The sequence below is a fragment of the Cuculus canorus genome, chromosome 9, assembly GCF_017976375.1.
Source record: "Cuculus canorus isolate bCucCan1 chromosome 9, bCucCan1.pri, whole genome shotgun sequence".
Taxonomy (NCBI): domain Eukaryota; kingdom Metazoa; phylum Chordata; class Aves; order Cuculiformes; family Cuculidae; genus Cuculus; species Cuculus canorus.
This window is the reverse complement of record NC_071409.1, coordinates 15,577,121-15,601,568: the sequence shown is the minus strand read 5'-3', so window position 1 is coordinate 15,601,568 and position 24,448 is coordinate 15,577,121. Positions and strand designations below refer to the sequence as shown.

Below are 24,448 nucleotides of genomic sequence, written 5' to 3'. Positions count from 1 at the left end.
AATATGTAATATTCTACTTTTGCTTTTAACTGCATCCGAGAGTAATTTGTGCTTGCTCCTATTGACCTTTGAAATTTGAAAGCATATAGGATGCTTGCAGCTGAATTCTGAGCAGTCAAAACTTTCCACATCTATTGTGGAATGATGAGACAACAAAAGAAAACACTGAGTAATAAATCTGTACTGTGCCTGCTTTAACAAATGTTGGCATCTTCTTTTATTTTCTTCATTTCTTGAAAGGCTCTTCTTTTTCCTTCAAGTAGGAAATTACTGGATGATGTAATAAAGCTGAGCAGCAGATGTAAAGATTCATGAAAGCACCTGGATCCAAGAGTTGTTATAAAATAGATACTGAGGAAGTAAAATAAAAAGGTGTAAGGATTTCTAAATGGACTATAATAGGCCCCATTCTGTAATAACTGATGCATGCATGAAGTTTATCCTGCAATGTATGATGCTTCGAGGGAGTGTGGAAGGAATAGGAGTGAAAACTGAGTGCGTACACGTTAGTACCTCCTGCACACCAGTGTAAGAAAAAACTGAATACAGAGGAAGGACAAAACCTTTTGTTTATTCAGGCATCCATTCTGCATCAGAACAGTTGTGCCATTTTAAGAGTGTGATATCTGACCGGGCACATATGCAGGAAACTCCGCTTCATACAGATCACTTCTCTAAAAGTCTACATCTAATTAATTGCTAGTGCGAGTGTAAAAATACATTTATTTTTTTTGGTAACATATTATTGTGTATGTGTATGCATCTAAGATATGGTTATGTGAGCTTTGGTAGGTACACTTTTATTTCAAAAATTTCCACTATATGAGCTCAGACCTCCTAAGTAAATACTCTTTCTATTGTTTGCTATACTGAGCTACCTACGTTTGAATACAACTGAAGCAGTGATATGTGTTTTTGAAATATCTGTGATTTCAACAGAGTCCCTCTGTGTTGTAGAGCGTTGCAGACTAGCGTGGAATAGCACAGAGTTCATACGGATGTGGCTGCAGTATTGCACCCAAGATGTACTCTGAATTGATTTCCGCTGCTCCTTCAGGGAGCCGGAAAGTGAATGCCCGAAGGAGGTTGGTAAAGAAGATGAACAGTTCGACTCGTGCCATCTGTTCCCCTAAGCAGACACGGTGCCCTACAGACGAAAGGGAATAAGAGTTAGTTGTATAAAGTTAGGTTCTGTAAAAGAACATCCAACAAAATTCTACTGAGTTTTATAAATTCTGCTAATGTAAGATGATTATTTCCTTCTGTATAGAACAGAAGATGCCTCTGGAGGTGGAGGAAACAGTTGTTTAAACCAGAAACTGTACTTTTTTAATTATGCCAACTGGTTTAGTTTTTTGGGGTTTGCTTTGTTTGCCCCAGAGCCTGTATGAGATCTTCCCTTTCTGTTTTTGCTGCTTGTTCAGTGAGAGCCACGAGCTGCTGCTCAGTGAAGCTGGATTTTAAAAGGCTTAATATGCTTAATGGTCTCATCTTTGGTTGTTGAGGAGGGGGGGACTGGAGCACTGCAGGATGCAATTCTGAAGCTAAGTAGGAGAATGTAATCAGACTTTCTTCAACAGAAATTAAGGTGGCTGTATTGGGTGCTGGTAGCTCACAATCCCCAACGGCGTCCAGGAGCACGTATGTAAGCTAAGGGAATGAAATGTAGGCATGTGCAGAATCAGTGACTCATTTTGGCATATTGTTTCCACAGTGTATTTCGGGATATCTATTCCAGACTGAAAAAAAGAATCCAAACGTATTCAGTATGTATAAATGCTCATATTATATAAACAGAAAACAATCAAAGCAAGTTAAAAAAGAAAAGTTCCTATGCCTGGATTGAAATGGTAGCCTAAATTAGTTGTCTTGATTCATGTAAACTAGTGGGCATTTGGTGCTTAAAGGAAGTAAGATGCTAAGTACCTGTTTTGCAAATACAATTTGAGGATTTACAGGCAATTTGGGCAAATGGTTTTAAAATCTGGATTTACTGTGTTTAATCTCGGTGCTTTGTACATTACTTAGTAGACTATTTGCTTTTTATCCACAACAAATGCCTAAAAGTATAATCTGTCACAGTAACATAAAAAGCATGAGCTTTTTTCCAGTGTTTTTATTGTTTATTTTTTATATTTTAATTTTCAGCAAATAATGCCAGCTTCCTGGTTTGTGTTGCTTTCCATCCTAATCTGTTTATTGGAAAAACTGGTAGCCCAAGAAGCTCTTAGAATTGTTTTGTACTGTTTCTTCGGTTATTTTTTTTTTTGTCTCCCATATCTTTGAATCACTACGTTTTGCATTGCGAATTAGGGGAGTTGTGCATTGTCGTATGCTTTTGAAACGTTAGGTAACAAAAAAAAAAATCCAATAATATTCTACTGAGAAGAGTGGAGTTTGCTAGTTTTCTGGAGATACAAGAAAACCTGGTGCTAAACTGTTACTGTAGGACTTGGGAGATGGAGTTCTGGTTTCCTGCTTTATCACCGCTTTTCTGTGTGTATTTTGACAAATTGTTTTTATGTTTCCTGTTTGTAAGGTGAGAATAAATTGATTTTGTGGTTTGAGGGTGTTACTAGGATTTAATACATTAGGGACTAAGGTGCTCAAATACCCTTATGGTGGGAACTATACGTGTACCAAGGAGGCAGCATTATGTCTCTTAGCCATACTCATCCTCTGTATTAACATATGAAAAATGTAAAATGCAAGATGATATTTGTGGCTTTTACAGTAGAAACCTAACTTTAGATCTTTGTGTCAAATACATATTTATAAAAGCACATTTTTAAAGTTTTAGAATTTAGAAATAGTGGTTTTAGTCCTGTGAGGCACAGCAAACAGGAATGTTCAAACATCAGGGCATTACCTGCTGAGAAAGGTAAGAAAGCCTCTTTGTTCACAAAATTGCCATCCAAATCAAGGAAATGGTTTGGGTTGAACTTCCAAGGGGTTGCCCAGTGCTCAGGGTCGTACACAACGGAGTGCAGATTTGGCAGTAAGAGTGTGCCCTACAAGAAGAAGCAGAGATTGTATTTTCCATGTATGATTGCTTCTTTTTTTGGACTTTCCTTCCCTCTAATAGGTAATTTGCTATCTTGAGCCTGCAGCTCAGTTTTTGGATTCAACTTGGTATTTTCCTGTGCACATCCAGGCATAACAAAGCCTTGTACCTTCTGTTTGTCATAAAGTTTACACATTTGCTTTTGCCAAAGTTATCTTCTGTCAGCACTACTGAAGCGTCTTTGTGTCTAAGTTGGAGTGTGGATTGGTTTACCTACTTGCCAGAGTAATCATAACACCTTCCTTTTTTTTTTTTTCTTTTTGTCCTTTTCACTGGATCTTTCAATTCCATCACATCAATTTTATATGATATATGTGGGATGTGTATCATGTCAATGTGACTGTCAGATCTGTCACTGCACTGAGCTGCTGTCATCTTAAGCGTGTGAGTTTTATCTCTGTTTGTTTTATCAAGGATGACTATAGGTTTCTCCAAGCTGCTCCCTTACGTGTGAGAGTTAGCAGGCTTGACGTTAATTAAACCTCATTTCTTCATCATAAGAGACATATTCTGCTTCGATGCTCAGACATCATCCATACTTGGCTAGTGGGAAGAAAGACTCACATTTTTCTTATGTTTGTTTCCTACTTGTGCTGTTAGCCTTCTCCCAAGCTTCCTTTTGCATCTACTATTGTAGACTTAGCCCTGGTTCAGAACACACAGCTTTGTTCCCTGTTTGTGACGTGCTACCACATGCTGTCTATTCAAAATCAGGGACTGTAGAAGCTGACATTGTATTAATACTAAATATTAATAGCTCAGATCTTTAAGAAGCATGAAGGTATCTGTACCTTTTTAATGTGGAAACCCAGCAGAGTCGTGTTTCTCACACATTGTCGAGGGACCCCAACGGAAGTAATGTTGCTGTACCGCAAAGCCTCATGGATCACGGCATTAGTATATGGCAGCCTTTTGCGGTCTTCATAGCTGATGAGATGGGAGGGTTCCAGAGCAGCCTCTATCTCTCTTTGAACCTTTTCTGCAGAGAAATGAAAATATTTTAACTTCCTCCCCCCTTTCAGCAGATTTCTGTATGAGTATGATCCAGGACTGCGAGGAGAAGAGATTATGTTCCTATGAAATGTGCTGGTGTGGGGTTTGACTGCTGTGTTGGTTTCGGTTGATCAAGAAGGCGCATATCCCCAAAGCACAAGATGATCTCACGTATAAGACTCATCCCTCTTGGTCATGAGGGTAACACAGTTCTACATTTAAAAAAAAATTATTTGAAATTACAGGTGTAATTTCTGCTGTGTTTATAAATACACAGACTGGGTATTTTAAAGCTGTCCCACTTTGAGGGTTAGGAAGAGACTAGGTTGCATACGAAATGTCTTTACTGTCCTCTTATAGTGAGACAAAAGAATGGCTACTACTAATTTCTGCCAATGTTGCTTCTTGGTGAATGGGTGAGGAAAGGACACATTTGTTTCATTTATTAAACTTTCATTTCCTTGATCTCAGTTGTTGATGTGCCACTATTAATTGTGGAGAGTTATTTTGATGTATTGCAAGTGTTTGAGGTAGTACTTACACAGTAATGATGTTCATTACAATTTAATGTTGAATGCAGTTCTCCCTGATAATGCTTTTGCTTACCTTGTATTTCTGGGTACTGCACCATATAGAGCAGTGCCCAGCGAAGGGTGGTACTCGTTGTTTCTGTCCCTCCCAGCAAAAGATCAACCATGGTCTGAACCATATTGTCTTTATTAAACGTGGAAGTAGGGTCATCTTTGGTCTGTAGGGCACATTCACGAGGAAACCATGAAGTGGGTAATTTCAGACATTTCATCAGTCATGTAGAAATTGTCATTTTTTGAAGAAAACAGTGAGTAGCTCACCAAACCAAAAATCTTCGGTGCTGAACAAGTGAAGTATGCATACAAAAATTCCCTAGCAGTTACTTGAACAGCAAGTATTTGTGGTACGTGTTGAGGCCAAGGAGGGGTCAGTGTAAACATATACTTACTTTTGTTATTTGAATTAGGTAGAAGTCAATGAGGTCCTGTGGATCACCTGTGTTCTGTCTCTCATGAGTCTGGACCTCCTTCATAACCAAGTTGTGCATGAAGTCACTGTATGCAAATGCTTCCTGGTGAGGTCCTGGGAGACAGTGCATAAGCCATGGGAAAGCATCGTACATCTGTGATTTTAAAGAAAGAGGAAGAAAGATGAGCTCTTTTAGACTGAGAACCCAATTCTGATTTCATCTTAATGTGATGGCACTGCAACACTTAGGCTCCCAGTTAGGATGAGAGGCAATAGGCACAAGTCAGAATATGAGGAATTCTGATTAGGTGTAAGAAAATATTTATTTATTTGTTAGAATTGTTTTAGCTTTGCCAGGAGATAGACTAAATACTGGGAACAGGTTTCCCTGAGAAAGTTTCCTGTGAGTTTTCCTGTGAAGTTTCCATCCTTAGAGACTTCAAGACTCGACCAGACAAGTCCCTGAACAACATCATCTAAATAAACCTGCTTTGAGTGCAGAGTTGGAGGAGCTGGTGTGCAGCTGATACCTGGTTTAAGGATATAAAGAAGGAATGTAAGGCAATAATGGCATATGCAAAGTATGTATTAATTTATTACAGCACAATTGCTCATAGAATAATGGTATGGAAATGTAAAGGGATAATCTTCACCAATGCCTTGTTTGTTTTGACTTGTGAACTGCAAGTGCACTTTAAGGAATAAGAAGAAAATGAGATTCTTACCCTGCCCCAGATAGTAGCTTGAAAGTAAATCACAAAATAAACAGCTTTGATAAGCTTGCTGAAAGATTCATCCTCGCTGGAGAAGCGATGACCAAAAAGAACAGCACAAATTATATTTGCAATGGCCTGGACGACGGAGGTGTGGGGATCGAAAGGTTTGCCTGTAAATATAGGAGGTACCAAAAACAGTCTGAATAGTCTACAGTGAGAAAAATGAGGAAGACTCTTTTTAAATGACAAAAGTAATAGCTGATTGGACTACTTTTAGATAAATTTCACACAAGTAAATTCTTGTTTAATACAAATAAACTGTATGGATTGTAAGTGCAGGGAATCTTTATTTTCAGTCTTTTTTACTCTTGTAAAATGCAGTGATTATCAGTTTTGAGATGACAAATAGTAGGTGGCTTTTTCCCTCTTTAAGTTGTGGTCTGGATTGTGTGAAAACACAAGCAATTAATTAGAACATATGCCTTCACATCTGCAGGCAGATATTTAAGTTTGGCAATTAAAACTCAAAACAAACACCCCCTCCCACCCCCAAAAATAAATAAAGTTTCAATTTCTTAGTCATGTTGAAATGACTCATGTTATTTAGGTTTTTAAACTACAGCTTAATAATTCAACTATATATTTTTTTTCCCAGAGACTGGAAAGGCAAACCCTGTGTAATGGGATGAAAATAAGTTCCCATTAAAAATAGGCTAAATCCAGAAAATACTAAATACACATTTCAGTGGCAAGGAGAACCTTTGAATTATACTGCTGTGGAAAACTGCATCTCTGACTTCAGTCCAGTGCTTGTAATCCTTGGAAAGAGTAAATACAGTGACTGAGTTGAAAATTGAGCAAGTAGTGCATGGAAAGTAAAGATTTGGGCCATACAGGGACTCTGTGTCAATGGTTTGGGACTCAGAGTCAATGGTTTGTTAATCTCCTACGTTTTAAAAACTTGTGAATATGTTACTCTTGGAAGAGATGTGGCCATTGTGCTGTCTAATATGCAGAGAGCTGGAGAGAGACCTTGGGCAGCTTCTCTGTGTTTTCATAGCAATATGGAACTCAACATAGGTGAGGAATTTGGCTATTCAGAACATTTATATTGAACTGCTTTATTTTGGCATCTTGCTTAAATTCTATTGGTTTATATTTCATCCAAACCTTAAAAAGAAGTTTAGTTGGACGTGGATGATACATTCCTTGTGTTGGGTTCTTTCTCTGGCAAAATCTAAAAGCCTCCTGTCCTGGAATGACTCGCAGCAGGTCACAGATTGTGTACTTTATGGAAAAGAACATAGGGTTTTTCTATGTTCCTTGAATGTAAGAATTGTTACCAGCTGTCCCCAAGACTGTGTTGATAATAAAATTTTTTTTTTTACTGTCCTTATTTGAAAAAACAACTTTATATTGCCTGCTGTGCAGACAAAACATTTTTTGTGAAGAATGCAATTAAAAAGCCAGTGAAAGTCCTGCTAGTTAGAAAAATATCTATATTATTTGTAGAAACATATTGTGAAACTTTTAGTCCCTGATTGAGTATATTTAAGAATATTCTCTGTTATTCTTCTAGTGAATTTACCTTTTGTGTTTGCAAAGATGTCCACAAGGTGACAGGCCTCTGTTTGAATTTGATGCTCCAAATTGTTCTTACCGAGTGCCAGGCTTCTTATAATTGTCATGCCAAAGCGTCTCTGCTGCTTCCAGGTGTGGCCACTTGTCAGAAAGATACCTGAAGAACACAAAAGCGTTTGTTTCATTGCTGGGGAGGGAAATCCTTTCAGTGCAGAAGCCAATTGGGTTGTATTTCACTAACAAAGAAGATACCGTGATTTCGGATGCTGACTTTTGGTTTCCAGTCTAGGTTTTTTTGACTCCCAGCTATACAGCTGCTTATAAATGTGATCCTGGAAAATGAGGGGCAGCGGGTTTTGGTGAGGACAGAACAGCTTTGCCTGTAGATGTCTTTTAGACAACAGTCTTCTGTTTTAGAAGCGATACAACTGAAGGGCAACTCCTCTAAGCAAATATTCCTTTGAGTCTATTGGGAAGAAAAGAAGTTAGTGGTATGCTTTATAACAGGAGAATTTTTTTTCCTTTCCTTATCTGCCAGCTCTGCAGGGAACCTTTCGCCCAGTTATGTGCTTGTTTAGCAGTAACTCGTGTATGCGTGTACAGATAGGAAAGCATCTCTCAATCCTTTCCTATCAATATGTCTTGTTCATATTTCAGTATTGTGTAACATATGGTACCTTTCTCGCCCATCATATCCCTGTAGAATGGGGTGAGAGGTCTTCCAGAAACTTCCTCTGAGTGGGTGACAATGCCGTCTTTGACTGCTTTGTAACCGTTTAGTACAACCATAGGTGTCTGTCCCATCCACAGGGTGTAGATATTTCCATAGGTGTTGGTTAACTGAAGAGTTAATAACAGTGAATTAATAAATATGAACCAGGGAATGCATACACTTAAATACTAATTTTAAGAGTTTTCTGTAGTTGTAATTATATCTATTTGCCAATATTGAACTGAATTACAGGTTTCAGAAAAACTTAGTCTTCTGTTGTAATGTGCTTTGGGAACAGAGGATAATTGTACTTTATCGAACAGATACTAAGGATGTCCTTTGAAAGACCACCTCTGAAAATTTCACTGAAAGAGGAACAGAGGTCTCTATCAGCTCAGATCACAGAACAAATGAATACAGTCAAAATCCCAGAGCTTTTCTGTTTATTTTATTAACAAACCAAAATAATTGTATTTTCTTGCCTCTAACTTCTGAAGAAAGCAAAGAAATATTTTTGCATTCTTTCCTATAGCTGTGGTTGTTCTGATTTTTCTCTGTTTTCTTTCCTGAGATCATGCTTATATTTTTCCTTGAAATAGACTGAAGCAGATTCCTTACATTTTTAATAGTTCAAATTGGTTTGTAAAAGAATCATGTTGTGAACATAACAGCAATCAAATTTTCCTGCCTTGTTTTAGTAATAATCTGTTTATTACAGACAATAGATCTTTTTGCTGTAAAAATATGAAAAGTAAGAGTCAGTGAAGAGTATATGTTTGTCCTCTAATGGAGATTGGACCACTTGTGGCCTGGAGATGTTCTACTGTCATCGGTGCCAGGCAAAGAAATTTCTGCTGGGCTTGGTTTACAGGGCTCGGTATCAACACAGAAATAGAGAATTTAACTGTCAATGGAACAGTATGGTATTGACGGTGCTTGGAATAATGTTATGCATGAATATTAGTGTATCTAGAAGAGAAAGAAGATAATAAGGAGAAAAGCAATTATGGTGTTTATTACTTGGAAATATTTTTAATAATGCAGGATCCTTGGATTCTTTGAAATAGGCTGATAATCTACCTCGAGGTTTAAAAAAATAATTCCAAGTTCAGACTGTTCCTATGCAATGTACAATGTAAGTTAAAATAGATTCAGACTGATTTTCAACCATGGAGATAAATAAATACCTTGGTGAGAGTTTCTCGACGAAGTTTGAAGTCCAGCAGCCACAAATTTCCGATGATGGGAAGGGGAGCTGGTCCTGGAGGAAGCTGGGTACGCATCCACTGCAGCTTTAGGAACTGCAAAATCAGGAGACACGCTACTAGAGATATTAAAAACTCAGCAATTCCCAACATCTTATGAAATATTTAGCTTTTCACTGGTGGTGGGTATTCTGGTTTTTTGGGTTTTTTTTTCCTTTTCCCCTATGACTTCCTCTGAAAATCTGGGGTTATGTAGATGAGTTCGCTTCTAGTGAAGGCAAACTCTTTCTAAAGAATATCCGCCTGCTTAGCCATCTCTCTCTCTCTGACAATGTACAGTTTTCCAAAGCTGAAGTCCTTAGAAAACCGAAATACGTACTCCTCTGCAGTTAGCCAAGCCACACCTACTCTCTTTTATGCTCTGTAATTGTGATCTGTCTCTTTTTTTCACTTAGAATTTTTTGTTTCCTTCTTAGTATTGGTACAAGATCTAGATTCTAATTATCAAACAGTCATCTAAGGATATCAAATATCTTGCATAATGGTAGAACCTCACGCAGTTTCCTGTAGCTAAACTCCAAAACACCAAGGATACATAACTTACCAACTTTCTGAAATACTGCAATTATTATATGGTTTCTTTTAAAGAAGAAGAAACATCTACACAATGCCTGTCTGCTAGGATGTGATCTCTGAGGTGAAAAATAATTGAATTCATGCAGCATAAAGCTAAAATTTATGACTTTTTTTTTTTTTAAAGAAGGTGTAATTTAAGTATTGGGAGAATATCTACTCTTCCTTTATATCATATTCTAGGTTAAGTTGTGATTATATGGAACACGATTGACAGATTGTTGTTCTATCCTGTACTTTGCATTGGGGTGTTGTGGTGTTCCCCATATGAGTCGTCTGGGTGCTGTCACAGTGACCCTATCCTTCTGCCTGTTGTCTGCTCTCCTAGACTTTTCTGCAAGGTAATTCTGGGTCCTGCTGAGGAAGGCTTAGTCTGAGCCTGGACATGGTGGGCAGCGTGCTTTCCTATTGCCAGGTGAAAGCTGTGGGCATGCTGGAGTACCGTGAGGCAGAGATATTTCAGAAAAGCTTAGGCTGAAGGTTACAAGCAAGCAGGCTTGTTTAGAAGGATTCAATATTCCTCATTTTAATATTTTCAGTGTATGTGAACAGCAGCTCTTCACATAAATCTTGCTCGCTCTCGTCTGACACAAATACTGTTGCAAGACCTCACCAGTCAAGGTGACAGATGTTTAAAACAATCAAATTTAACAGGTAAGGAAATCTGATTTTGTAATGAATGCTTCAGGCTGTAGGAGTGGGAAGCAAATGCAACACCTGCAGAGGACGGGGAGAGAACTTCTTCAGAGAGGTGTGAGGCAAACAAATGATGAATGTGGTGTGCCGGTGGGTCAAAAGGGCTCCTGGTGTGCCTCTGTCCAGGGCTTGTGTCACCTGCTGTGCCTTAAATACCCAGGCTCATTTTCCTTCTGTTGCAGAGACACGCTCAGCGTGTGTTAGAAAACACTGGCTGGTTCCGTGCTGTGCAGGCAGTGCTTGGTGTGGTAGTGTGTGCTTGCTGGTTGGCCTGGCGTCAAGCTAAGCATAATGAACCCTCGAACTCTAAGTGGGTGGCTTTTTGGTTTTTGTTTTTTTTTTTTCAGTGGAGACACTAATTTAGATTTCTCAGCTTGGCTGTTCCTCCCTCCCTTGCTCCCTTGCAGCCTCAAGTCTTTAAAGAGCTTCATAACAGGAGCTATTAATTGGTTGAGCCATCACAACTTCTCTGTGGGAAGAGAATTGCACAGATGCTGTATGTGCAGGCAACCACTGAAAGGGGGAGAGCGTTGCTTAGAGCACAGAACTCGAGTGAACATGAAACTGCTAAATACGAACAAAGAAAGTTTCCATTTAGTGTTTTTGTTCAGTTCAGGAAAAAGAGAACTTTGCTTATAAATGCGTTATAAATAAACAAGATAGGTTTGTGGGCCCTGAAGATTGATGAGCTGTTTAGGTTGCATAGACTAAGTACTAAAGTGGGACTTGGGAACTTCAAATTCTGTTCCTAGATCTGTTCATAACTCGTCTGTGACTCTTGGGAATTTACTTTTTCTTTCTGGGTTGAATTGACCCTTCAAAGAGGTTGAAGATTGATTAATGAAAGCCAAGATATAGATGACAGCTATGTTCTGTTCTTTCCCTGTCGCCTGTATTTGCTTCCCACTCCTAAGGGCTGAAACCTTCATTAAGAAAGCAGGTTTTCTGAGCTGACTGCACATCTCTGTCATCTCTACCAGTGAGCTCTTGCAACAGTATTTGTCAGATAAGAATGGGCAACGCTTGCATGGAGTGGTGCTTCTCATGTGCAAAGAAGATATTGGAATAAGAACTTATTTTTCCTGAAACAACCTATTTGCAAAAAAGCTTCTCTGTAAACACTTGCCTATATTTGCTTGCTCTCACCATTACTTTATTTGTATTTTGGTCCTTAATTCACAATTTGTGCACGTTAACTGATTTCATTTAAATACTCTCACTTCTGCCTTACCATTGTATAATAATATCCATCACTGTAATTCTTCCTGCTGGTAATAAAGTACCTAGTCATCCCAAAGTAAAACCAGATGATATATATAATCTCAGACCGATTTACCAAGGCTTTTTTCAACACAGGACTGTAATTAATTTATTCATTTTCAGGCGTATTTCTGACAGTGTAGCAGGCTGAGGTCGTGTGCATCACTGACATGCAGTGAGAGCAAGCTTGGTAAAAGGAAGAGCCCTGGCTAGTATGGCGGAAAATAACTGTTGTGAACATTCCTCATTTTGGTTTTCCAATGCCTTTTGGTTTTGTTGCTTTTGATCGGTGGCTTTTTTTTTTTTTGTTATTGTTGCTTGTTTTTTCCTGTAATGGAGCGCTACTCAGGTAAAACAATGCAGACCTTATACAGTTGCTGTGGTGCTGAATATCCTGATCGTGTGCAAACTGCAAATCTCCAGTGCCCTTTCAGTCTCACTGGTTTGTGAAGAGCTGTACAATCACAGCAGTGCTCTGCAGTCAGCTGCGGAGGAATTGAGGAGAGACAAGAACGTCATAGGCTAAACCATAGCACATGGTCAGTTACCCTTCAGTTCTCGCTTAAGTGTCAGGAGGAAATAATGTTATGCCTGTTCTTATTTCTGGCATTTCCTAATGTTTGACTATTTGCAGTTCCAGCATTCTTTTGGACAGTTTTTCAGGGCAGTATCTAGTAGCCTAGATGTTGCACTTGGAATGTCAGAAGTCATGGACGGAGCAGAAAATTTATGATAAAACTTGCTGCGAGAGGTACTAGAGCGCTATTCCTTCCTAAAAGGGAAGCAGTAACGGCAAGTGCTAGGGTGCTAGCTGAGAAATGTTTAGCTGTTCCTGCATTTGAGACTGGAAAGAAAGTGACAATGCTCATCCCATTTCCATTCTTATTCAGGAAGCAACCCAGGCTTAAATATTTAAGAGTTTCTGATTGCCCAGATACAGGCAAAGATATAATCCCTTTTCAGCAGTGTGGCAGTGCCCCACAGCTAAACAGGAGCTACGTCATCAGAGGATGTTCAGAGAAGCCAGTGATTGCATGTATTCCTTTTGATATAGGGAACTCATCTAGACATAATTGAGCCAGTATATTGTGCAAGCTTTTTTTAACATCTGTTTCATGCTTAATGTTTTTTTTCTTCACCTTTCTTTTATTCTGTTACTGGGTGTAAGATATGGTAAGCAATAGATGCAGAAATTCTGAAAAAGGTGCAGAGTAGAAACCTAGTAAATGGAAAGCCTGGAGAAAATGTGAACTATTTGGGTATTATTACTTCTCTGATGTGAAAACAAAATGAAAAATTTAAATATTGAAAATTTAAAAATGTTCAGAAACAACTATCTTGCAAACATCCAATTTCAAAACTTATAAAAAATGAAACAAATTCAAAATCTTAGTGATTCTTTCCCTTCTCCTTTTATGACCACTTGCATTGCAACCCACCCTCACTGGATCACCTTTGTGCAGATATCTTTTATCATACCCAGAGAAACTCTGCCAGCTTAATATAGAAAATTTAAAACTATAAAGCAATTATCTGTTGGGTAATAGAGTAGTTACGTGTGGCTAACATGCTGTTGGGCTGAACGTTAATGCTTACGTCTGCTCTTGAGACACTTTACGAGTCTCTCCACCAGGGAGCCATCAAACGTGGGGGGACATCAGCCCCTGACATGCCTTAGACATAGCTGATTCTCAGTGTTACGGAGCTGCTGTCTTCCAGCTTTCTGCTTTTTAGATTTTACTCTTTTCTTGTCAGTTCTTTTTCTCATCAGTACTTGAGCTGAGAGCTATCTCAGTCGCAACAATTACATTTAGATCTGTTTTTATGTACTTTACAGGGCTTCAGTTTGTGTTCTTTCAAATTTAAAGCTTAATGCTCACTAGTAAGATAAATGTATCAAATGAAGTTTTGCGATTGGGGTTCCTGTAATATTGAGCACTTTCATAAATAACTTGTTTGATAGATGGAAGAGCATGCTTATACATTTACAGCTGATAAAAAAACCCAAGCGTTATGAACTGAAAAAATGACCTGGAAAACTCATCTGCTGTTCAATAAGGCTAGGGATGATATAATTGTATACTATGAGTTATTTCTAATTATATGGTGAAGAAAGAGAGGCTAAGCAGAAGCTGTGCAGATAAGAATCAGATCTTGCAGCAAATCACAATCTTAAACATGAGTCAATATATGATTCATAGCAAAACCCAAGCATGTGTTGAAGGGATTATGTGTCATTATAGTCTCCATTCAAGTTGCTATCCAAAATGTTTTTATTTAGTGACTAGTTTGTTCCACGTGTGAAAAGGTGTAGAATTTCAGAAATCTCAAGTTTGACTTCTCCTTGGTTTCTCTGAATGTATAGTAAATAAAGGGATGGGAACACCTGTCTGTTATAAGAAAATGGAGAGATTTCAAAGTTGATCTTGGAGAAAACACACTTAAAGTGAATGAGAACTCTAGAGTACTGATAAAAGTGCCTTATGTTTTTTCTGGATTTATTTGGATGAGAAATACGTGCTGAAGAACGTGTTTCAAAATAGGTGCTTTTGTTTCCTGGAACTATTACGGAGAGATTCATCCTGTTTCACAGTGAAAAGAGATTATTCCCTGCAGACTTCAGCAGCAGGGAGGTGGAGAGCACTGGAAAATCTCCAAAATATTTAACCTCAGAGAACCTGTTCTTGGCTGTTAAGGCAGTTACTGGTTTGGACAAGTAAATCTGGTGTTTGTGGGGACAGCTGATGAGCTCAGCGTTGCATATGAGGTATGTTATACTTTTTGTCAATAGTATTACCTATGTTTGATTCTTCACTGTGCCATTTGCAGTTCATCTGCATTGCTTACTATGAAAACTTTGTTCCTAAATCTGCATTTGCAACCACACTTGTAGAAGGCTACTGACTGCTTCCCTTTGCCTCTGCACCAAGAAGGCTACCTGGTGAGTGCTCCTGTCCTTGTCTGTGTACACAGTATCTGGATGACAGCTATAGCTTCGTATTTGAGCTCTTGCCTTGCGTGTAGTCAGTGCTTTGAGTGGCATGTTCCATCAAAGTGATTGCTCAAAGGGATGTTTCTGCACGAGGTGCCTGCCTTCCAGCCTCTACTGAGTCTTAAAGTAGTGGCAGTTATTAGCATATTGCAGCATAATGATGTATTAAACACACCCAAGAATGGCAACGCTCCTCATTTTCTGAATCAGGAAGCGCGGTAGGAAAGAAGGGGGCAGAATAATTCAGAAAGCTTAAATGTGACAGGGAAAAGTTAAGAACAAGAATATAGTGTCTTTTCAACAGACAGATCCATAACAGTTATCTCGGTGACAGAGTAGTTTGGAGGTGTGAAATGATAAGTGTAATATTTTGCAGTTGGAACTCTCCGAAAACTTGGAATGGGAATAAAGGAATGGAGCGTGGGATACAAACTGAGGCCCATTACCTGGTCAAGTTCTTCAAGGACGAAAATGGTACGGGATCGATAACGTTCTTGGGAACTGCATTTGGACTTTTGACTTACTATGTGGTCTGCATGACTCTAAGGGTAAAGACTAACTATTTTTGCTCCAGAAAAGAATGGGTTTAGAGCATAGCTTGGATTTAGAGCGCAGTCAAAACTTTGTAAAGTCAGGCCTCAGCACCGTGTGTTTTGGCATCAACACCAAGATCAAGACTATAATAAAAACATAAAGAAAAAATAACCCCCAAAGAATAATGCTAGAGGCTAAAGACTTGAGACTTTCCTGTCCTCATTTTTGAATAAGGTTTGTCTTTTATTGTTCGCCAGTGATATTTGGGTGTTTCAGTGTGGCAGTCTAAACAGCAGAGAGGACATCTATTATAAACTGTCATTGTGATCTTGATTCCAAAATAGAAAAGGAATAAAAGAAAGTGCTTTGGAGATCAATGCTTATCTCTGTCTGCAGGAAGAGCTGTCAACCCTTCCTTTCCCATTGTTCATGCTGTCTCTAATGTGATCTGTGCTGTGGTTTTTGGACATCTAGAGAATGAAACCTTTTGCCAGTTGATTGAAGCATACAATTGTATAGTGGCTTTTGGGAACAGCTACCTTTACTATGTGAGAAAATGACTTCTTAAATATGCAAATTATTATTGAGGACATTATTATTGATTATTGAGGACATTATTTATTACATTATTATGCAAAATAATGATATTATTATACATATTGTGATTATAGTTATTGAATTTTTTAGTACACATTAAATGCTGGTTAAAAATTCTTCCTATGAATATGAACTGGACCTGCAGTGCTTTGGATTTGATATCCTTCAACTCTAATATTAATATTAATAGTATAATAATAATCTTTATTAGAATTTCTTAGCAGAGGCAAAGTGTTTGGGATGCCGAACTTTTCTGTAATGGAAACACTAGTATTGTTAAGGTGGAAAGAGGATGCTCTTTGTATCAGAATAAATGAGTGATTTTTTCTGTGTGCTGAGGTAAGGTATAAAAAAATGTTTACTAATATTATTATTAAAATTTTAGTATCTGTTAAATCTATTTGCAAACGTATTCTTTTGTTGGTGAATTCACAGGGCAAATACAAATAGAGTCATGCAGTAAGGATAGGAAAAAGTCTAGTGTGGAAACTATGTTGTCTTTAATTTGCAGTTTTTGATGTGTGTTCGTCTACTCAGCATGTACCCAACACTTCTCTTTGTGCTACAATATTTTTCCTAGAGAAATTAATTCAGCAATTTAGCACCAAAACCTGTCCATGCTGTATCTCTATAATAACCTTGCTCATGTCATGTAACTTATCGCATCTGTGTTGAATGCTTGCTCTGCAGGTGTGTGAAATTTTCCCATGGGCTGCAGAGAGACTCCCAGGACTTTTGAAGAAAGCATCATCTTGCTGTGATTTTGTTCATTCTTTCATAAGGAAGGAAATAAAAAAGCACAGGGAAAGAGGCATAATAGATAAACCGGAAGATTTCATTGACTTTTACCTGGATCAGATAGAGAAGGTAATTTATGCTGTATGTGACAAAGATACCTTCATAATGGGTTCCCTGCACCTTTCCTACAGTTGTCTGTAGGAAGCAATGTTATTACAGAGCTCTACAGATACTGTTAAAAAAACTCGGTTGTTTAATTAAAATATGAACTTTAAATAGTTAGTTTGATAACTTCTTTTAGAAGTAGGAGGGCTACAAAGATGATCGTAGAGCTGGAGCACCTCCCATATGAGGACAGGCTGAGAAGGTTGGGCTTGTTCAGCCTGGAGAAGAGAAGGCTCCGAGGAGACCTTATAGTGATTTTCCAGTACCTGAAGGGGCGACAGGAAAGCTGGGGAGGGACTATTCACAAAGGCTTGTGGTGATAGGATGAGGGGGATGAGGGTATAAACTGGAGAGGGGCAGATTTAGGCTGGACATAAGGAGGAATTTCTTCCCAATGAGGGTGGTGAGACACTGGCGCAGGTTGCCCAGTGAGGTTGTGGCTGCCCCATCCCTGGAGGTGTTCAAGGCCAGGCTGGATGGGGCCTTGGGCAGCCTGATCCAGTGGGATGTCCCTGAACATGGCAGGGGGGTTGGAACTGGATGATCTTTAAGGTCTCTTCCAACACAAACTATTCTATGATTCTAAGTATAAATTAATTATATTGGTTTGTTGTTATGCTGTGGAATCCTTAGCGGATTCCACCAGGCGATGGGCAGTGGGGTGGATGTTCCAAAGGTACAGATATCTGCATGGCTGCCTAATCCTGATTCTTTGTGTCTGACTAATATTTGCATTTATTATCTTTGTACTTTGTACTGAGCTTTTGTGTGCTTAGTAGCACTGTGTGATTATCATAACAATCTTACAATTATGGCAGTCTCTGCTCTGAGAAAAAGCATAAATCTTTCAGAAAGATCACCTATTAAATGTGCAGCCAAAATCAGCAAATGCACATAGAGTGGCACGGGTGGGATAAAACTACTTTGAAATGTTTTTTTCTTGTAAGGAGTTTAACAGCAGGGCAACAAGTCACTCTAGAAGGCAGCATAACAGGACTTTAGACACCTGACACTTTCAAGAGCAGCTGTAATTTGACAGTATCAAGGAACATGTTTGAGGAAGACCTTTGCATAAATCTTTGTTTTCCTCCTATATCTATATTTTCCCTGTCCCCCAGAAATACTGCTTGTTTAGGTATAGTGGTCACTGTGTGTCTCAGTGCTAACTGTTATGCAGTTATACTCCATTTTACCTCTGTCATTGATACCTGTAGACTAAAAATACTCCCAAATCTACATTTGATGAAGACAACATTGTGCAGTCTGTTTTTGACCTTTTCCTGGGTGGCTCAGAGACCACTGCCACCACTCTGTGTTGGGCTCTGCTCTACACAGTGGCTTACCCTGACGTCCAAGGTGAGTTGTAGACACGATCACGCGTCTGTTTTGAGACGAACAACTGTCTGTTATGCTTTTTTTTCTTGCTAAGATCAAGTTTTTTTTGAAGATAAAGCTTTCTTTATTTTAAAATCGCATTTTTAAGCTTTACTTTTAAGAATCCAGTGAGGTAGAAAAAGACAGAGATTTTAAAATAATTCCAGGGTCAGCTTCTGATACTGCATTTTGTCTTGTTGATTTTTGTCAGACTTTCTGTACTGTAAGCATGCAATGGAAGACACAGGCTGGCTGAAAACACTTGGCGTGAAATATAAGCTTGGGTGAGGGACACTTTTCTGGTATTAAGAATGTGTGGTAAGAACATATTATTTGCACTGTTCATGCTGTCTCGAATGTGATTTGTGCTGTGATTTTTGGACATCGCTTCTCTAAAGATGATGAAGATTTTCACTGCTTGATTGAATTCATTGATATTATAACAGCATTTGGGAACAATATCTCTTTTTTTTTTGTGAGAAAAATGATTTTGTTTGTTTGTTTATGTACTTTATATAAATAGACTATGAAAAAGGCAACTTACTTGTTACTTTTATTAAAAAAATAAGTACTAGTGCACCTGAAATTACTGGAGCACATGTCAGAACAGTACTTCCAGATGCCTAGTTCAAAGCTTGTTTCAATTCCTTATGCTTCATCATAGTACAGAAATTTCCCATGTCTGGTGGATAGGGATGGAAATACATCAGTTCACAACATATTTGGGAGAGGTACAAAGGACTTTCTTGCAAAAGTACTACCTGTACAGCTCCAGGATTTGAAACTATAAATGAAGCTCAGTAGTAAAATATAGGTAAAAGTATCTGAAAAGGGCTGAAATAAGCTTATCCTAAATTCTACCTGGCAAAGTGGGTTTCTTCACTACATGAAATCATACGTCAAGAGTAATACAGGTGTTTACTGCTTTCCTCGCTATTGTTAGCTAACTTCATAGAAACCTAAGTACAGCAACTGTTTTGCGCAACGGTCAAATATAATGTAATTGCTTAATGGTGGCTTTTTCCTATAGTTTTTGGCATCTGTAGCTGTAAAACATCTGCATGTCCTAATGAGAATTCAGTAACGCACACTGGAAGTCACTCGCCATTAGCTGCTGTACGATATTTGTCTCTGTTCAAGACAGCAGTTTTATGGCTGATCAACTTTATACTTGATCCACTTTATACCTTATCCACTGGAAGCTATCTTGCTTCTGTGTGAAGCTGTGACTGCAGCCACAAACCGGGTAGACCAGGTTGCCTCAAACAAAGGCAGTTTTATCATGAACCATTGGTGAATGGGAACCACAGTACTGTCCGTGGTCAAGAAGTCAGTTTACCAATGCACAAGGCAACCTGCTTCTGCAGAATTTGCTGGAACTCTTATGGCTTAGTATCTTGCATGGCTTCCACCATCTCCTACTAACTGGAAACTCCTGTAACCAAAGTCCTAGAAAATTTCAGGGGTAATTTGATATTTTTGTTAAAAGTATAAAACAACCCAGAACTATTTATGATTTTCTTGCCCAGAAGATGCAGGTAGAATGATTCCTATGCTACCTTGTAATCAGGTTAAACGCAGGATCAGCTATTTCCGAACTGATCTCAGTAGGTATTTGTATAGTCTGCTCTTAACAACTCTTAATAATGTGTCCAGGTAACAAAAACATTCTAGTCCAGTTCTTCTTTCTGTCCTACTATCCACAGTCCTTTCACAATGATGTGCAATCCTTTAATGATGGTCGGTACTAATCTGTTTTCCTGGTAAGTGGGCAGGTGGTTTTAAGCGAAATTATGCAGTAGGATAAAGATAACATTCAAGCCATGAATCTGAATAGATTTGTGGAAAGATAAATCTTTATAATGCAGGTGCCATTTAAATAAGTGAGCCCAAGAATTATGGCCTAATCCATAATTTAAGCTGCAGTAATTCTGTAAACTGGAAGGACATAGTGCAGTCTGTGAAAGGGGAAAAAAGAAAGGGAAATGAATTAGAGGAATGGAATTGATGTAAAAAGTGTTTTGTTTCTTTTCTCATGAGATGTAGTTTCATAATGGTTTAAGTGCAAGGGTCTGAATAGGTTTAGAACACTGAATAAACAGCGGGGAACCCACACTGCTCTATTTCTACTTAATCAAGTTGTTTGGTATTTCACATAGACATGATATGCTTCCTTCTAATATGTGAGAAGGTGTATCTGTAAAATCTCCGTGCTTTTGGTATCCAACACTAAGAAATAAACCCAAGTTTTGATATTTCTGTTTTCAGTTAGCAGGTGTGCCAAGGAAATCATCCTAGCTCTGTTTTTTTCAGTGACAAGATAGAAATAATATGTATGGGTGATAAGCTAAGAACTGGGTCATGTTTTATATGGGGTCCTTGCTACTGAAATTCAGTCTAGCAAGGAATTGGGGTACAGAGGAACTTCATTTATTCTTTGCACATAACAATGCAAAATTTATGGCATAAAACTAAAAGAAATTCTGCTCCAGGGAAAAATGGGACTACAAAAGGCTTTAATGAATCATGGGATAGGCACTGTCCTTTCAATGTCGTGGTGAAGGTGCAGTCGTCAGAGTCTCCCATTTGTTTCCACTGCTGAAAAGCCTGTATAAGGATTCTAATTTAGTTTGCTAATGTCACTAATACCACATATGCAAAATATCTCTTTCATAGGTATACGAAACATTTCCCTGGTTTGCAAGTCTTTTCCTAGCACCAGTGAAACAGTTTATGTCCAGCGTGAATTTTGTGAGCACTCTATTAGCAAAACAAGTTGAAAGTCACAGAGAAAAAAGAAAACCAAATGAAAATCGAGATTTTATTGAATACTATTTGGATGAGATAGATAAAGTAAGTATCTCTGAACAATTCTTATGCTCCACTAACAACAAGGGATTTTAAGTGCTCCTTTGATTATAACGATGTCTAATATAAAATTAGAAGTATACATCTTCTCCACGGAAAAGCTTATAGGTGGATGAATATTAAAAAGCTGACACTAAGAGATGGCAGTAGGAGGATGAAGTGATAATGTAAGTAGATTTCCATACATAATAACAGATCTGCCTATATTTAAGGTACAAGTAGAAATTACTGTTATAATGAGATTTGCAGCAGCAGTAGAAAGTGTACAACTAGTAAATTTGGATGAAGAAGAAAATGTAGATAGGATAAAGTGACAAATGTACCGGAGAATATTAGAAAATGTCTTTGTATTATTCAAAAAGTTTATTTTCTACCCCTTTAACTTGGGTTTTTTTCCTCATTTTGGATAGTATAAGTAAATGTTCCTGTGATGCAAGGTGGATGTCTTCTTTTTTTGTGTGCCATAACTTGATCTTTCCAATTCATATCTGCAGACTAAAGGAGATGCTGATGCTACTTACGATGAAGCAAACTTGATCTAGACTATTTTAGACCTCTTTCTGGCAGGTACAGAAACTACAGCCACCACTTTATCTTGGGCATTGCTCTATGTGGTGGTTTATCCTGATGTTCAAGGTAAGCACAGCCAAACATTTCTGCAACATTTTAGAAATTATACATCTTCAAATAGAAGTAGAGCTCATTCAAAGAATAGTAGAGGAACTAATTACTAGGGTATGAACCAAGTGAACTGTGTGTATCTGTTTCTTGCTGAATACTTTCTAATACACAGGTCAGTAGTTTAATGTTTCATTTTTAAGGGTTCTATGCAGAATGCAGGGTGTGAATCATCTGATCAGATGGAGGAGAACCAGTCTTGGATGTGATAAATTGCATCATTGCCCCTCCATTGATAATAATGATTACACTTCCACTGAGGACAAGGTGAAGTCTTCAGTTCATCCTTTTCAACCCATGAAAGCTACTCTTTGATGACTCCTGGCTTCTTTGCAGCAGAAATGATTTCAATACAGTAGGAGGTTGCTAATATGTGTGGTTATTCCATGAAGCTTAAAACTTCAAACGCAGACATCTACTTATAAATACATATAAAAATTAAAAAGACTGCAGTGAGTATCTTGAAACTGTATGTTTTTAATAATGATCTTCACAGAACAAATATATAGGTTGGCAGAGTAAAATAATTGAAAAGGAAAAGCCAGTGTGTAAAAAATAGAAAGGGTTAAAGGCATACAAATCACTTCAAAGGTCTCATATTTGAGTGTTTAGGCAGAGTACCAGACACAGCAGGAAGCTGGCAAGAAGAAAATGGTGGAGGTGGTAAGAAGAAAGCATCTCCCATTGTTATTACCTTACAGCTCTTCAAAAGCCCTAAAATATGAGACTGAGTTGCCCATAATGAATTTTCACAACATGATCGTTCACCCTCTCAGAATGTATTAAAACAGTCTTCTGTTTCCTAATGCGTAGGGTCAATCTAATTGCAATAATAAAGGCTGTGCTATTAATCAGACCATTTCAGCTCAGAAATTAATCAGAAATTTCCATTTTAGCTCAGACTGTAAGTAAAAAAAGAAAAAAGTCCTTGAGAAAAACTAATTTGTGTAAGTGCTTCCCAAGGCAGGTAATTACAGAACAGCAATTAGGCCATCTGTAGATGACAAGCAAAATCTACATGGTTCTGAGTGCAGAACAATTCTTGATTGGTTACTAAAATAGTCCCTTAATACATGACTAATATTACATTTTCCAGCTGATTCCCTGACTGTAAAAACGCACACTAATACAAATCTTTTTATAAATTGCCTCAGAGTAGTAAATGTAACAGGAAACTAAATATTATTATGGGACAACATTGTCTGCTACCATTATTTTTAAAGTATTTCTTGGGCATGCAACCTATAAACACCTTCAGTGTCAAATCTTATTTAGATCATCTCTGTGAGAGTTTGAACGTGCTCTTTTTTTATAAGATATCTTTTCCATCTTGTTTGATATTATTCTGACTGTAAAAAGCAATAGGAAAAATTATGTGTATAGTGTTAATAGATTGTTAGTTGTATATTTAAAGCTGAATATTCCTCTGTAGAGCAAGTCCAGAAGGAGCTTGATGTTCTGAGTTGTTCCCATTTAATTTGCTATGAAGACAGAAAAAAGTTGCCCTATAAAAATGCTGTAATTCATGAGATCCAGCGATACAGTAATATATACTCCTAGTTGCACTACCCAGACAGAGTGTGAAGGACACAGAACTGCTGAGATTTCCTATTCCCAAGGTAAAAATACGCTGCATATTTGAATACGTGGTACACTTGCAGCAGTTTTTTAAACTGATTTAACATAACTTCTAAATGACTGAAGCCACCCCAGCTGGCGATTCAAAAATGCTGTCCTTTTTCACTTTGTTTTGATTTAACTGCTCATTTAGTTGAAATGTGAGTTACCTTTGTATGCCTTAAAATTTTTGCTTTCCTCTTTATTTGGTTAATCACTACCCTAAAAGATGCTTTTCAGACAGTTGCATCCTGGGAATTGTATGTACAAAGAGTTAAGCTTTTGTTCTTGTTTTCTGTTTGGAAAATTTTGGTAAATATCTTCTGATGCGTAACAAATAAAGACATTAAGTGAAGAATTAGAATTGGGCCTTATTCATTGCTAACTGGAAGGAGGATTTACAGAGATAGGACTTGGAGCAAAGTCTGTAGATCAGAAGTCTCATGAATAAAGACCCATGCATTTTTTCTCATAAGCCACAGTTGCGTTTGTGGAGATAAGCTTAGAGGGCTTTCATTCTGTCCCAGGATACTTGTGGGTGCAGGAGTTAGAAGAAAGTTTTGGAGGAAGCTTTCTAGAGAGGCAGATAATACAATCTAAAATAACATTCCCTTAGACTGATCAGGTTTATGGTTACGCAAGCTTGTTGCATAAAATCCTGCCATTGACACCAGACTTTCACCCACCTGCGCAATATCAAACCTCTCCAGAACCTCTGCCTCCTCTTCTTCCCTGTGTTTGTCTCACTTCTCCAGAGTGTTCCTTTACAGTTTGTACCATTTTTCCAGGAGGCTGGACTGGTGTGGAGCAAACAGAAGAAGATACTGTCCATCCTGTTCCTCAGAGATCACTCTCATTTCCTCGTTTCTCTCACACGTTCAATGAACACTTCAGGTGTTCTCTTGCTTGCTCTGCTTTCCTGCTTTCAGTTTTTGCTCCCAGCTTGGCTGCATTTGGCTTCACTCCTTCCTGTGAAGGCTGGTGTGAAATAACCTTTTAGAGTACCAGTTTGTGTGTGCTGTAGTG

General features: G+C 38.1%; 3 protein-coding genes across 6 annotated transcripts in view; 2 read left to right on the top strand and 1 right to left on the bottom strand.

Moving 5' to 3' along the window:
• Positions 1 to 119: 119 nt before the first annotated feature.
• LOC104057820 (cytochrome P450 2J2) lies at positions 120 to 9,441 on the bottom strand. The gene is made up of 9 exons (XM_009559245.2): positions 9,253 to 9,441; positions 8,031 to 8,193; positions 7,361 to 7,510; positions 5,782 to 5,942; positions 5,037 to 5,210; positions 4,664 to 4,805; positions 3,856 to 4,043; positions 2,870 to 3,011; positions 120 to 1,147 (listed from the first exon to the last, which is right to left on the bottom strand). The coding sequence occupies exons 1-9, from the start codon at positions 9,421 to 9,423 to the stop codon at positions 969 to 971; spliced, it is 1,470 nt and encodes a 489-aa protein (XP_009557540.2). The 5' UTR covers positions 9,424 to 9,441; the 3' UTR covers positions 120 to 968.
• A 2,751-nt stretch (positions 9,442 to 12,192) lies between these two features.
• LOC104057861 (cytochrome P450 2J4) lies at positions 12,193 to 24,118 on the top strand. The gene is given in 8 exon segments (XM_009559300.2): positions 12,193 to 12,208; positions 15,228 to 15,248; positions 15,251 to 15,325; positions 15,782 to 15,933; positions 16,673 to 16,849; positions 18,100 to 18,241; positions 23,238 to 23,353; positions 23,356 to 24,118. Coding segments are annotated over 8 exon segments (831 nt in total). The 3' UTR covers positions 23,488 to 24,118.
• The window catches only part of LOC104057818 (cytochrome P450 2J4), a 21,203-nt gene continuing 17,637 nt past the window's right edge, over positions 20,883 to 24,448 (top strand). For 2 of the 4 annotated variants that reach the window (XM_054074926.1, XM_054074927.1), the window contains exons 1-2: positions 20,951 to 21,112; positions 21,622 to 21,763. The gene's annotated coding sequence lies outside the window, so the exon portion shown is untranslated. Of the gene's footprint in view, positions 21,113 to 21,621; positions 21,764 to 24,448 lie in introns of all 4 variants that reach the window. The other 2 variants (XM_054074924.1, XM_054074923.1) reach the window with 2 other exon arrangements.